General features: G+C 47.3%; 1 protein-coding gene across 1 annotated transcript in view; it reads left to right on the top strand.

Annotated features, from left to right (window-relative positions):
• The first annotated feature begins 3,616 nt into the window (after window positions 1-3,616).
• Window positions 3,617-14,858, top strand: part of HDGFL2 (HDGF like 2) — a 31,960-nt gene continuing 20,718 nt past the window's right edge. Inside the window, 4 exon segments of the mRNA XM_081846172.1 lie at window positions 3,617-3,792; window positions 12,544-12,620; window positions 12,729-12,867; window positions 14,356-14,568. Of these exon segments, the coding sequence (XP_081702298.1) occupies window positions 3,721-3,792; window positions 12,544-12,620; window positions 12,729-12,867; window positions 14,356-14,568 (501 nt within the window). The 5' untranslated portion in view covers window positions 3,617-3,720.

The raw sequence follows: 14,858 nt of genomic DNA, 5'->3' as shown, positions 1-14,858 counted from the left end.
CGCTTTCCATTTTTAAGTTCGGAATAGAGTAGTTGCTTTGGAAGACGATAATCAGGCATCCGCACAACATGACCAGTCCAATGAAGTTGATGTTGAAGAATCATCGCTTCAACACTGGTGATCTTTGCTTCTTCCAGTCACTGGCATTAGTTCGCCTGTCTTCCCAAGGGATGTGTAAAAATTATCGGAGGCACCGTTGATGGAATCTTTCGAAGAGTTGGAGATGGCGTTTATAAGTGGTCCATGTTTCACAAGCATACAGTAAGGTTGGTAGTACAGTGGTACCTCGGGTTACAGACGCTTCAGGTTACAGACACTTCAGGTTACAGACTCTGCTAACCCAGAAATAGTACCTCGGGTTAAGAACTTTGCTTCAGGATGAGAACAGAAATCGTGCTCCGGCCGGGTTCCTGCTAGCATTGCAACCCACCCCCACTATGAGACTGAGGGTGCGGCAGAGCCTGGCCCCAAATGTGTCTCTAAAGTGGTGCTTCAGGTTAAGAACAGTTTCAGGTTAAGAACGGACCTCCAGAACGAATTAAGTTCTTAACCCGAGGTACTACTGTACAATAGCTTTGTAAACAAGCATTTTGGTAGAGTAGTCCTAGCAAACATCCCCAAAGCCAGCATAGTCTTATTTGCTCCAAAGTCTTATTTGCAAATACCCGTGGGTTTTTTAGACCGTATGACCTGGTTGAAAAAGATAAATGTGGAAGAGAGGCATTTGTTATGCAAACGAGGCGCTTTGCCCATGATTCTGCATGACTATTCCTCCTAAGGCACATTTCTTGCTTTTATTTCCCCAGTGAAAAAGTGAAAACGCCTTTCCACCTGAGAGTTCGGAGCCTTGGGCAAAACACAGGTTGGGGCCTGATTGCAGATGCCAATTAGGAACACTGTGCCAACTTCGTAGCTCCAGGCTAAAGTGGCTGCTTTTGGGAGAGCTGATATTTAAAAGAGATAGAAGATCTGGTGCTTTAAAAATAAAATAAAATGCAATGCCTTTTCTGCTTCCTCTTTCACACACACACAGTCTTTGCATAGCACTCTCATGCACACTTGAGCACGAATTATATAGAATAGAATAGAATAGAATAGAATAGAATAGAATAGAATAGAATAGAATAGAATAGAATAGAATATATATTGGCCACAGTGATCCATGCGACGGTCACCTCCAGGCTTGGCTACTGTAATTCGCTCTACGCGGGGCTGCCCTTGAAGGTGTCCCAGAAACTCCATCGGGTGCAGAATGCAGCAGCGAGGCTCCTCACGGGGTCTCTGCCATGGGAGCATATTCACCCAGTGCTTTTCAAGCTGCACTGGCTCCCGGTGGAGTACAGGGTCAGATTTAAGGTGCTGCTTTTGACCTTTAAAGCCCTTCACAGCCTAGGACCCTCATACGTATGAGGTTGCCTCACCTGGTATGCCCCACGGATGACCTTAAGGTCCATATATAGCAACACCCTACTGGTCCCAGGCCCTAAGGAAGTTAGATTGGCTTCGACCAGAGGCAGGGCCTTTTCAACACTGGCTCCCGCCTGGTGGAACGCTCTGTCTCATGAGACCAGGGCCCTGCGGGATCTGATTTCTTTCCGCAGGGCCTGTAAGACAGAGTTGTTCCACCTGGCCTTTGGCTTGGAGCCAATTTGATTCCCTCCCTCCCTCTCTTTCTTTTTTCTTTCTTTTCCTTCTCCTCCTGCGATGAGGCTACATTTTAATATTTTAATGTTCCATTATTTTAATGTTGTATTTTATTTTTGTTTTTAAGTTGTAATCATTCATCTTGTTTTTATTATTGCTTGTAAGCCGCTCTGAGCCTGGCCTTGGCTGGGGAGGGTGGGGTATAAATAAAACATTATTATTATTATTATTATTATTATTATTATTATATTTATAGAGTGTTGGAGTGGACATAGATTGGGTGCCTTTGACTCAGTCACATCCTTTTCCTCTGTTAACAGTCTAGCCTAGGGGTCAGCAACCTACGGCCTGTGGGCCACGGCAGTATATAAATTTAAGAATTAACGATGACAATTTTATTTTAAAAAGAAAGATGAAGTTTACAGTACAAAAGCAACAACAACACAACAAACAAAATTGTGATCCTTAGGCGGTATATAAATTTAAGAAATAACGACGATGACCATTTTCTTTTATTATTATTATTTTATTTTTAAAAAGAAAGCTGAAGGTTTATTCTGCATCTCCTGTCCCTGCCCAATATTCCCTTGCAGGGTGTTAATACTTGTGCAGACTTTCTAACCCAGGAAGACACCTGTTTCAGCGATGATATTTAAAATAATAATAATAATAATTCAAGAATAGGCTCGATGAAATAATTGCGTTTATTAATGAAAATTTGTACACAGCCCTTCATCCGAAGATCCCAGGGCGGTTTGCAGCAATAGGAACACGAAGCCAGAAGGCAAAACGTGCAATGAAAAACAAGAAAACCCTGCAACCGCTCTTCCCCATGTGGCTGAGAATTCAGCTGTGGGTTCTTAAGAGACATGAAAAAAAAGGTTTAGAAAGAAGCAAAAAGTAATGGTGAGGATTTGCTGAACTAACAATTTGAATTGGAATACAAGAAAGGGAGGTATGAGGAGGTCTGGAAAATAAGTTAAAAGAAAATAAGTAATGGGAATTGTATTTGTTTTTTAAATCTTTTTTATTTTTTATTTTTGTTATTTTTTTTCTTTTTCTTTTTACACTGTATTATTTTTGAGGAGGTCTGGAAAATAAGTTAAAAGAAAATAAGTCATGGAAATTGTATTTGCTTTTTAAATCTTTTTTATTTTTTATTTTTTTTCTTTTTTTTCTTTTTCTTTTTACACTGTATTATTTTTGAGGAGGTCTGGAAAATAAAAGAAAATAAGTCATGGAAATTGTATTTGTTTTTTAAATGTTTTTCTTTTTGTTCTTTTCTTTTCTTTTTCTTTTTACACTGTATTATTTTTGAAAATATTCTAATAAATATTCTATTAAAAACAAGAGAGAATTCAGCTGTGGGAAGACCAAGAGCTCTCCAGAGCATGTGCAGAGTGCCGGCTCCCTTCCCCTTCCCCAAACCCTTGAGGCGGCAGAGCCACCAGGCTCTTTCCCATCTCGTGGGTCCGAGGAGCCCCACGTTGCCCCAAGCCCAAGTCCTCGCCTTGCAAGGGTCGGGGGTCAGACTAGATGACCCCTAGGGGTCCCTTTTTCGCGAGTCCCAACGGCTTTCTTCCCTCAGCCCCGCCTTTTTAAAAAAAGCCCCGCCCCCTTTCCTCATTTCCCCCCCCTTTTTTTTTTACCCAGCCTGCCCCAACAAGGCCCCGCCTCCCCTCTGAGGGAGGCCCCTGTCCGATTGGGCGAAGGGTGCGCGCGCGCCAGCCATACCAGCCGGCCAATGAGCGAGGAGGGCGGCGGCGGAGCGGCAGGCGGCGAGAACCAATCAGCTCCTTCGCTTTTCCCCCCCCCCTCCGCCAACAAGGCCCCGTCTCCCCCTGAGGGAGGCCGCCCTCCGATTGGGCGGGAGGTGCCGGCCAATGAGCGAGGAGGGCGGCGTCGGAGCGGCAGGAGGCGAGAACCAATCGGCTCCTTTCTTTCCCCCCCTCTGCCCTCCCTCCCCTTCAAGAGGCCCGGCGGCCACGCCCACCCCCGCTCCCGGTTGCCTGGCGAAGCCTGAGGCCTGGCTGGGGCCTGCTCGCCCGCCAGCCAGCCCGCCAGCCAGCCGCCGAGATGCCGCACGGCTTCAAGGCCGGAGACCTGGTCTTCGCCAAGATGAAGGGATACCCGCACTGGCCGGCCAGGGTGAGGGGACATATATGGCGTGAGGGGGGAAGATATAGATACGGAGGGGAGGGGAGGGGGGGGCTCCTCGTTGCTTAGCAACCGCCATGGGGGGGGGGAGGGAGTGGCGTCTCTCTTTCTCTCCCCCCCCCCCCGTTTTCCTCTCTTGGCTTCTGAGGCTGCGCCTTACGGGGGCTGTTCTACGGCGCCCTCTAGCGGCGGAGGCGGAAGCAGCACCTTGAGGAGCACCAGCCCTTTTTGTGTGTGTGTGTGTGATCACTGTGTGTTTGTGTGATAACAAAACAAATTCCTTCCAGTAGCACCTTAAAGACCAACTAAGTCAGTTCTAGGTATGAGCTTTCGTGTGCATGCACACTTCTTCAGATACACTGAAACAGAAGTCACCAGACCCTTCTATATAGTGAGAAGGTGGGGAGGGGTATTACTCAGAAGGGGGGTGGGAATGGGTGATTGGCAGATAGCTGCGATGAGCCTGTTGACCATGGAGAAACCTGGTCTGAACAAAGACCTTGGATTCTTATCTCATTATACATGACAAAGCCATTTTTCACCTTCTCACCCCTTGCTTTTTCCTGTAAGATCTATTGCAGTCATTAAGAGTCGTCAACAGTCTCATCACAGCTATCTGCCAATCACCCATTCCCACCCCCCTTCTGAGTAATACCCCTCCCCACCTTCTCACTATATAGAAGGGTCTGGTGACTTCTGTTTCAGTGTATCTGAAGAAGTGTGCATGCACACGAAAGCTCATACCCAGAACTAACATAGTTGGTCTTTAAGGTGCTACTGGGAGGAATTTGTTTTGTTTTGACTATGGCAGACCAACACGGCTACCTATCTGTAACTGTTTGTGTGATGTTAGGCCTCTTCTCCTCCACCCACGAGAACAAGGCGGGGGGGGAGGTAGGGGCAAGGGAGAGAGGAAGGGGGCCGGGATCCTGCTAGCATTGCGAAAAAAACCCCATGAGATTCGGGCGGGGGGGGGGGTTGCCTCGCCCCAAATGTGTCACTAAAATGCATGTGCAGTTTTGTGTATTTGTGTATTATTATTTTTTTGCATTGTGGTTTCCAGTCCTGTCAACCGGGCAGCCAGGGCGGCATACAAATTTTAATAATTATGCATGCATAATGTGCATGCATGAATGTGTGCGTGATTGCATGTGATTATGCATGCATGAATGTGTGCGTGTGCTTGCTTGTACAGATTTTTTATTTTTGGAGCGGATGGGGTCCCCAGCAAGGGGGAGATTGGGCCTACAGAAGGTACGGTGGTATACAAATTTTAATAATAATACAGTGGTACCTCGGGTTACAGACGCTTCAGGTTACAGACTCCGCTAACCCAGAAGTAGTGCTTCAGGTTAAGAACTTTGCTTCAGGATGAGAACAGAAATCGTGCTCCGGCCGGGCTCCTGCTAGCATTGCAACCCATCCCCACTATGAATCTCAGGGGGGTTGCGGAGGAGCCTGGCCCCAAATGTGTCTCTAAAATGCATGTGCAGTTTTGTGTATTTGTGTATTATTATTTTTTTGCATTGTGGTTTCCAGTCCTGTCAACCGGGTAGCCAGGGCGGCATACAAATTTTAATAATTATGCATGTGATTATGCATGCATGAATGTTTGCGTGTGTGCTTGCTTGTACATATTTTTTATTTTTGGAGCGGATGGGGTCCCCAGCAAGGGCCTACAGAAGCTACAGAAGCTAATACAGTGGTACCTTGGGTTACAGACGCTTCAGGTTACAGACTCCGCTAACCCAGAAGTAGTGCTTCAGGTTAAGAACTTTGCTTCAGGATGAGAACAGAAATCGTGCTCCAGCCGGGCTCCTGCTAGCATTGCAACCCACCCCCACTATGAGACTGAGGGTGCGGCAGAGCCTGGCCCCAAATGTGTCTCTAAAATGCATGGGCAGTTTTGTGTATTTGTGGGTTGTTGTTTTTTTTGCATTGTGGTTTCCAGTCCTGTCAACCGGGTAGCCAGGGCGGCATACAAATTTTAATAATAATGCATGTGATTATGCATGCATGAATGTGTGCGTGTGCTTGCTTTTACAGATTTTTTATTTTTGGAGCAGATGGGGTCCCCAGCAAGGGCCTACAGAAGCTACAGAAGCTAATACAGTGGTACCTCGGGTACAGTGGTACGAGCGGATGGGGTCCCCAGCAAGGGGGAGATTGAGCCTACAGAAGCTACGGCAGTATACAAATTTTAATAATAATGCAGTGGTACCTCAGGTTACAGACGCTTCAGGTTACAGACTCCGCTAACCCAGAAATAGGACCTTGGGTTAAGAACTTTGCTTCAGGATGAGAACAGAATTCGCGCGGTGGCAGCGGGAGGCCCCATTAGCTAAAGTAGTGCTTCAGGTTAAGAACAGTTTCACGTTAAGAACAGACCGCCGCAACGAATTAAGTACTTAACCCGAGGTACCACTGTAATGGATGTGATTATGCCATAGCTGTCAACGTTTCCCTTTTTTTAAAGGGAAATTCCCTTATTCCGAATAGGATTCCACGTAAGAAAAGGGAAAAGTTGACAGCTATGGATTATGCATGCATGAACGTGTATTTGCTTGTTTGTACATATTTTTTGGGGGGAGGGGTGGGTCCTCCAGTTTGTGGCTACCGAAGCTATGTGGGTAACATACGTGATATATGCATGTATGCATGGAGTTCAAAGAAGCAGGTGTGGGTGCACATGTGTGAGACCGTTGCAATGCTGAGGAGAGATTCGCCCTCAAGGTTTGGCGCCGAGGGGTTTGGGTCAGGAAGCCTGTCATTGAATTCTCCTCTTAAGGGGGTTGGAGGGATTGTGTTGGGCATGTGTGCACAATACGTAAATTTAATTATATTTATATCCTATTCCACCGTGGAACCCCAGGTGTCTTCCTTAGGCGGTCGTCTGTCCGAGTGCTGACCAGATCTGGATCTGCTTAGCTTTGCCAAGGTGGCTCCAATGTATACCGGGATGTTAATAGTTAATGGAATCGCTCCCACTCGCTAATTTGGGAGGGGTGGGGAATGAGGTGAAATGGGACCCCTGTGGAGACTCTATATATAGGGTCTCCAATGGGGGCCCTGTCTACTCCCTCAGAAATAATGCCGGCTGTGGAATTGAATCATAGAGTTGGAAGAGACCACCAGGGCCATCGAGTCCAACCGTCTGCCAAGCAGGAAACACCATCAGAGCACTCCTGACATATGGTTGTCAAGCCTCTGCTTAAAGACCTCCAAAGAAGGAGACTCCACCACACTCCTGGGCAGCAAATTCCACTGTCCAACAGCTCTTACTGTCAGGAAGTTCTTCCGAATGTTTAGGTGGAATCTTCTTTCTTGTAGTTTGGATCCATTGCTCCGTGTCCGCTTCTCTGGAGCAGCAGAAAACAACCTTTCTCCCTCCTCTATGTGACATCCTGGGGTTCCACGGTGGAACATGAATTAATTTTATAATGAAATGATTTTAGAACGTTTTATCATTTTACTGTTGTTAGCCGCACTGAGCCCGGCCTTGGCTGGGGAGGACGGGATATAAATAAAAATTTATTATTATTATTATTATTGGCATCTGTCTGTCTCAAGAGACAATGGAATGCGCCTTTGGAGGGGGGAGTCAATCTGCTGTATTAGCAGCACTGAAATGACCTTCTGTGGTGCAGTGTGTATGGCCTTGGCTGTGTGTATGGGGGTCCTGGAACCTCTCACTGTTGACGAGAAAGACTTCATGCAATCCATACATGCACACACACACATTCACTCACTCAGATGTTATGTGTGCCCTTTTGTCCGTCTATGCCATGGGTAGGCAAACTAAGGCCAGGTGACTGGATCTGGCCCAATCGCCTTCTAAATCCAGCCCACGGATGGCCCAGGAATCAGCGTGCTTTTACATGAGTAGAATGTTTGCTTTTATTTAAAATGCATCTCTGAGTTATTTGTGGGGCATAGGAATTCGTTCAGTTTTTTCCTTCAAAATATAGTCCAGCCCCACACAAGGTCTGAGGGACAGTGGACCAGCCTCCTGCTGAAAAAGTTTGCTGACCCCTGGTCTTGTGAGATACAATAAGTACAGTCTGTGCATTCCCCCCCCCAAACAACATATTCACACACACAACATGAGGGTCTGCCTGGAATCTCCGTCCCAACTGTGCATTAGTCAATAACCAAATACTTTTGTTAAACTGGTGGCAGAAATGTTTGTGCAGTAGGTAGTTTGGGACAGGGTACATTTTTTATTTTTATTTTTGCATCAAGGATTTTCTATGCAGTTCGCCTTACATGCCACTTGTATCCCTCCAAAACTCTGTGTGCGGTGTGTGGGCAGCCTCTTGTTTGTGATATTCTGTTGGGGCAGTGTTGTGCAATGAGGAGAGAGAAGAGGTACATTTTCTTGTACCCTAAGAGTTCTGATGGGGTTATCCCTAATGTCTGCCATCATTGTGTTGAGGCCCCTTATTCCTGTAAAAGGAATCATACAATAGGGCAACCCTAGATAATTGGCATCCTAGTGCACCAGCCTTGGAAAATTGAGGGGAGGGGTGCTTCTTTCCTCACCCCAATTTTTTCCTCTTTCATCGCTCCCCCCCCTCAGTTGTGCAATGGAGCCAATTGGCTTCATACACAGTGGTGCCTGTGATGATAATAATAATTTTGTGATGAGTGGTACCAGTGATGATGATGATGATAATACCCTCTGGGACCTGTGCTGGGCACAAGGCAGAACATTTTGCACAGAATATACCCCTTGTTGCCCCAGGGCCCCCCCTTCCCAGTTATAAAATGGGTGTTGGAACAGAATGGGAAGGATTCCAGTTTTCTGCGCCCCATTGTTTTATTTATTTGTTTCACTTACAATCCGCCCCCTCATTTTCTCATTTTGTGAGGTAGTTTAGGCTGAGAGACTTACTGGCCCAGGGTTACCCGTTGAACTTAATGTCCGAGTGAAAATTTGAACCCCTATCTCTCAGGTCCTAGCTTGACATTCCAAGCACGCTAGCCTTATTTTGCAAGTGCCCAGCCTATACGTTTGCTATCCAAATGGAGTTCTCTTCCCTGCCCCCTGTTGTACCGTGGATTCACATACTAGGACTTCCTTGGGATTCTGGCACTTCCAGTGGAATCTTTTCAGGGTCAGAAACTCAGGTATATAAGCCAATCGCCAAATGGCACCTTAAAACCTGGGTTGCTGTCACCACAATGGGATGTTCAGGCGCCATTCAAGTTACTGAAATTGTTTCTATTATTCATTTCACTTCTATACTGCTTTATATTTTAAAGGGGAAATCTCAGAATCGTTTACAAGACATTAAAACCTCAAATAAAACAATCCAGAATGCTTTAGCTGAGATTCCTGCTGGACTAGATGGCCTTTGGTCTCCTTCCAACTCTACGATGATTCTAAAACAAATGCAGACTTCCAGGAAAATATTTCAGTTCCTTCTCTGAGAGACACTTTCTTTCCCTGTACAGTGGTACCTCGGGTTACATACGCTTCAGGTTACATACGCTTCAGGTTACAGACTCCGCTAACCCAGAAATAGTGCTTCAGGTTAAGAACTTTGCTTCAGGATAAGAACAGAAATCGTGCTCCGGCGGCGTGGTGGCAGCGGGAGGCCTCATTAGCTAAAGTGGTGCTTCAGGTTAAGAACAGTTCCAGGTTAAGAACGGACCTCCGGAACGAATTAAGTACTTAACCCGAGGTACCACTGTATTTATTTACCTACTTAATGTATAAAGGTAAAGGGACCCCTGATGATTAGGTCCAGTCGTGACCGACTCTGGGGTTGTAGCACTCATCTCGCTTTATTGGCCAAGGGAGCCGGCATACAGCTTCCGGGTCATGTGGCCAGCAGGACTCTGGCGAACCAGAGCAGCACACGGAAAAGCCGTTTACCTTCCCGCCAGAGCAGTACCTATTTATCTACTTGCACTTTGACGTGCTTTTGAACTGCTAGGTTGGCAGGAACTGGGACCGAGCAACGGGAGCTCACCCTGTCACGGGGATTCAAACCGCCGACCTTCTGATCGGCAAGCCCTAGGCTCTGTGGTTTAACCCACAGCACCACCTGTGTCCCACTTAATGTATAGATCGGCCCTATAACAGGACTCTAGGAAGCCAAGGTGGGGTAGTGGCTAGAGTGTGGGAGATCAGGGCTCAAATCCCCAATCCGTCATGAAGCTCACTGGGTGACCTTGAAGTCAGTCACCGCTTCTTTACCTACCTCACAGGGTCTTTGTAGGGATTAATGGAGGAGGGGCATGCACCATGTACTCCTGGGGGGGAGGGAAGGTGGGATATAAATGCAATAAATAATGTCTTTTGCTCACCTGCTTAAGAAAGCTGGAGAGGCCAGCCAGATGGAGATGTCAGTCGCCAGCCTGGCACCCAGAGATCTCCATGTGATTAGAATTAGATTCGTGCCAGTGGCAAAACAGGCCTGGCACCAGGGGGATCTCAAAGACTGCTTCATCCTTACATTGGCTCCCAGTACGTTTCCGAGCACAATTCAAAGTGCTGGTGTTGACCTTTAAAGCTGTAAACGGCCTCGGCTCAGTATACCTGAAGGAGCATCTTCACCCCCATCATTCTGCCTGGACACTGAGGTCCAGCACCGAGGGCCTTCTGGCGGTTCCCTCACTGCGAGAAGCAAAGCTACAAGGAAGCAGGCAGAGGGCCTTCTCGGTGGTGGCACCCGCCCTGTGGAACGCCCTCCCATCAGATGTCAGAGATAAACAACTATCTGACATTTAGAAGGCATCTGAAGGCAGCCCTGCTCAGGGATGTTTTTTATGTGTGACATTTTAACATATTTTTAATCTTTGTAGGAAGCCGCCCAGAGTGGCTGGGAAAACCCAGCCATATGGGCAGGGTACAAATAAATTATTATTATTATTATTATTATTATTATTATTATTATTATTATTATTATTGATGTAGCATGGGGCACGATGGCTCTGCTGTACCTTTGCTGTTGGAGGCAGCGTGCTTCTGAATGCTAGTTGCTGAAGACCACAGGAGGGGAGTGGGCTGTTAAACTCCAGTTGTGCTTGTTGGCTTCTTACTGCAACATCTGGTCAGTAACTCTGGGGGCAGGGTGCTGGGCTAGTATGTAACCTGAAGCGTATGTAACCCAAGGTACCACTGTACAGTGGTCAGCTCCCCACTGCCCCAAATCTTCACTTCTGCACCTTGAAAGCGTTCTAGGCACCTTGTGACAGACAAGAACCTTTGCCTGTACAGTGGTACCTCAGGTTACATACGCTTCAGGTTACAGACTCCGCTAACCCAGAAATTGTACCTTGGGTTAAGAACTTCGCTTCAGGATGAGAACAGAAATTGTGTGGTGGCGGCGCGGCGGCTGCAGGAGGCTCCATTAGCTAAAGTGGTGCTTCAGGTTAAGAACAGTTTCAGGTTAAGAACAGACCTCCGGAATGAATTAAGTACTTAGCCCGAGGTACCACTGTATAGCCTGTCATTATCCGGGGACTAGCTCCTTTCTAGCAGCTTTGGAGTTTTGACTTAGGACGCTGTGAAAAGTGCATGGAATTTGTATCCTCAACCTGCTTTCTTGCTCTCAGAGATGTGGGGGTGGGAGGGGGAAACAGCCCACATATTTAAGGTTTCGCTCACCAAGCCAAACATGAGAAGGGATGCTCAGCATTTGTGGTGTTACGGCATCATGATGTTCTTTCTATCTTGCAAAGGGAGGGCTTAGCTGACAGTCACACCTGCGCCCAGCGATCGAAACTCACCAGGCGCATTTTGCACGTGGCTGTCGGCCACTTGCGACCAAGTGTAGACACCGGGGTGCCAGGATGGCACCTGGCACCTCCACCATCTGGCTGGCTGGCATGCAGGCACACAGCAGCATCTTTTTGTTTCTATGAAGCCAGTCACCTGGCTCATGCCATAGCGCTTCAGCAAAAGAGCACAATCTTCTGCTGTGAACCAGCTGACTTGCAAAGTAAGCTCAGCAGCAGCAGCAACTCTTTCCTTGAAGTGTGCAATTTAATCTCATTTTGAAACTGGCAGAGCTGAGACCTTGCCCTAATGCTGAACCGAACCCAAAGGTTTAACGGTATTTCTTCTCTCTCATCCTGTTCAGTTCTGATTCAGCCGTTAACTTAAAATGATTTAATTACTGGCTCCGTTACTTTGGAACTTATTCAGGTTCACATTGTACAAATTGATGTCATCAACCACTATTCTTGTGGAGTAAGTCTGTTGGGAGTGGATATAATGATGAATATTTAACGAGAGACCTTTTTTATTTTTAAACACGGGGACGGATCCAAAGGACCTTGCTTCTTCCTCCTTGTCGCTTCAGCTGATCTTAAAAGGAGTCTCCCCTGAACAGGATTTGTTGAAAGAAACCTGAGAACTTGCAGTGGAAAGGGGCAATTTTAGAAGCCCACATAATTGCTTAGGAGCATGCCTGTTTTCTTGACTGTTTTCACACACTACTGTCCTGTAGAATTCTATCAGTTATATTTTATACGCACAATCAGAATGAATTTCAGGAACCAAAATGCTTTTTCCGTTCTCTCAACCCAAGTGTAGCAGATGATGTGGGACTACAACTCCCATCGTCTCCAGCAAGCATGGCCAGTGGACAGGGATGATGGGAGTTGTAGTCCAACAAAATCTGGACTGCACATTGGCCAGCCCCACTTTAACCACGATACCAAGGTGGTTCTCTGCGATAATCACTCAAGCCGCCATGCTGATTCCATTTGACTTGCTCTTCTTTTCAGATCGACGATATCATTGACGGCGCAGTGAAGCCCCCGCCCAACAAATATCCCATTTTCTTCTTCGGCACCCATGAGACGTAAGTTCCGGTCTTGGGATCTGGGGCAGGGCACGGCTTTCCCGCGTTTCGTTTGCTCGATGCCGCCCTGCTCCATTCTCTAACCTTTGCTTTCCTTCTCTGCCCCAGGGCCTTCTTGGGACCCAAAGACCTCTTCCCTTACGAGAAATACAAGGACAAATATGGAAAGCCCAACAAACGGAAAGGCTTCAACGAAGGATTGTGGGAGATCCAGAACAACCCGCATGCCAGTTACAGTGCGCCTCCGGTAAGTGGCGTCAAGGACAGCCCTGCTGGAGCTACAATAGTTGGCTTTGTACCTCCCGCTCAGGGCAACATACATTGGGGTGGGGAACTTCTGACCCTCCAAACGTGGGGCTGCAACTCCCATCTGTTGGTCCTGCTGTCTAGAGGGCCAAACATTCCCAACCCCTGACACAAATAATTTTGCATCCACACGAGGGCCATGTCGGTCGTCTGCATCGAAAGCAACAGCCTTACAACATGTTAAAGGACTTACAGATTGATAGTGGCACAAGCTTTCGTGGTCTACAGTCCACCAGATTCATGATGCAGATATACCTGCTGGGGTTGTTTTGGGGGGTGGGTGAGATGGACTGTATGCAGCAAGGCTGGAAGGAAATGAAATGCAGAAAATATGAATGGTGACACAATGGCCGGCCACCAAGGCTGTCATTGGTAACACAGACATCCTGGCACTGAGAAGCCAATTAACACTGTGGTTTAAAAATGGAGGAACTCCCTCAGGTATTTTGGGTCCAAGCTGTTTAGGGCATTAAAAAGTAAGTACGAGGACTTTAAGGGACACAGGTGCTGTGGTCTAAAGCACAGAGCTTTTGGGGGTTACTGATCAGAAGGTTGGTGGTTCGAATCTTTTCGACAGAGTGAGCTCCCATTGCTCTGTCCCAGCTTCTGCCAACCTAGCAGTTCAAAAGCACACCAGTGCAAGTAGATATATAGGTACTGCTGTGCTGGGAAGGTAAACGGTGTTTCCATTCGCTTTGGCTTCTGTCACAGTGTTCTGTTGCGCCAGAAGCAGTTTAGTCCTGCTGGCCACATGACCCGGAAAGCTTTCTGTGGACAAACACCGGCTCCTTCGACCTGAAAGCGAAATGAGTGCCACTACCCCATAATCGCCTTTGACTGGGGTCCTTTACCTTTTATCTTTTTACCCGCACTTTAAATTGAGCTCAGGAGCAAATAGGTAGGCAATGTGATTCTTTCAAAATAGGTATAATGTGAACAGCTTTCCTAAAAAGATAATTCCGTGTAGAAATGAAATAAATAACAACAACAACTCTGGCTATGCTGGTTAAAATGGTAGCAGGCAGCCTGCAGTAACTGAAGCTTCAGAATAGTCTTGAAGGGCAGGCCTACATATAACGTACTGCAGTAATATAGCCGAGATGGGGTACCAGAGCACGGGTTATAGAATCATAGAGTTGTAGAGTTGTAAGCTCTTGCAATTCAGGAATCTCTTGCCCAACATGGGGCTTGAACCTGAGATTAAGAGGTGGAGGTGAGGAAGATTAGCCTGAGCAACAGTGACTGGCCCAAGGTTCGTGGCTGAGTGAGGAAGTGAACCTGAGTCTCCCCAGACGCCATTGATAGACTTCTGCTCCCAGCTTCGTCCCCCTCTGTTTCTTTCTTTGTGGAATTGTGCTTGGAGATTTACAATTTTTTTAAGGGAAAATATCTTAACGATTTGCCTGTCTTCCTTCCCCTCCCCTATCAGCCAATAAGCTCCTCCGATAGCGAAGTTCCTGACATTGACCCCATAGTTGGCGGAGGCGGAGGAGCCGGAAGCGACATCGCGGAGGAGGAGGAATCTGCCCCGATGGCCACAGTCGGTGCCGCGGGAGTGACCGTGGAGAAAGTGCAGAGCGACGACGAGTCTGACAGGGGAAGCGATCACAGTGGTCTGAAGCGGAAGCCGTTAGCCATGAAAGTGAGTGTAGCTGCTGGGGAGTGGAAGTGCTTCCACCCCCCACCCCCAGCCCTGGTCTCCCATTGTGGGCTCTCTGTCTAAACTGGCCAGTCTGGGCAACGGAACCTCTCTGCTTACTATAAGGAGAGCCCTGTTTAAACAGACCAAAGGCCTGTCTCAGGGTTAGCTTGAGACCCATAGCCCTCCTCCAGATGTTGTTGCACCCCAACTCCCACAATCCCTGGCTAGTATAGCCAGTGGTCAAGGGTGATGGGAGTTGAATCCGGCAACATCTGGAGGGCCACAGATTC

Source organism: Podarcis erhardii (genome assembly GCF_964252035.2).
Source record: "Podarcis erhardii genome assembly, chromosome: 18".
Taxonomy (NCBI): Eukaryota; Metazoa; Chordata; class Lepidosauria; order Squamata; family Lacertidae; genus Podarcis; species Podarcis erhardii.
This window is presented reverse-complemented; position numbering and strand designations above follow the sequence as displayed.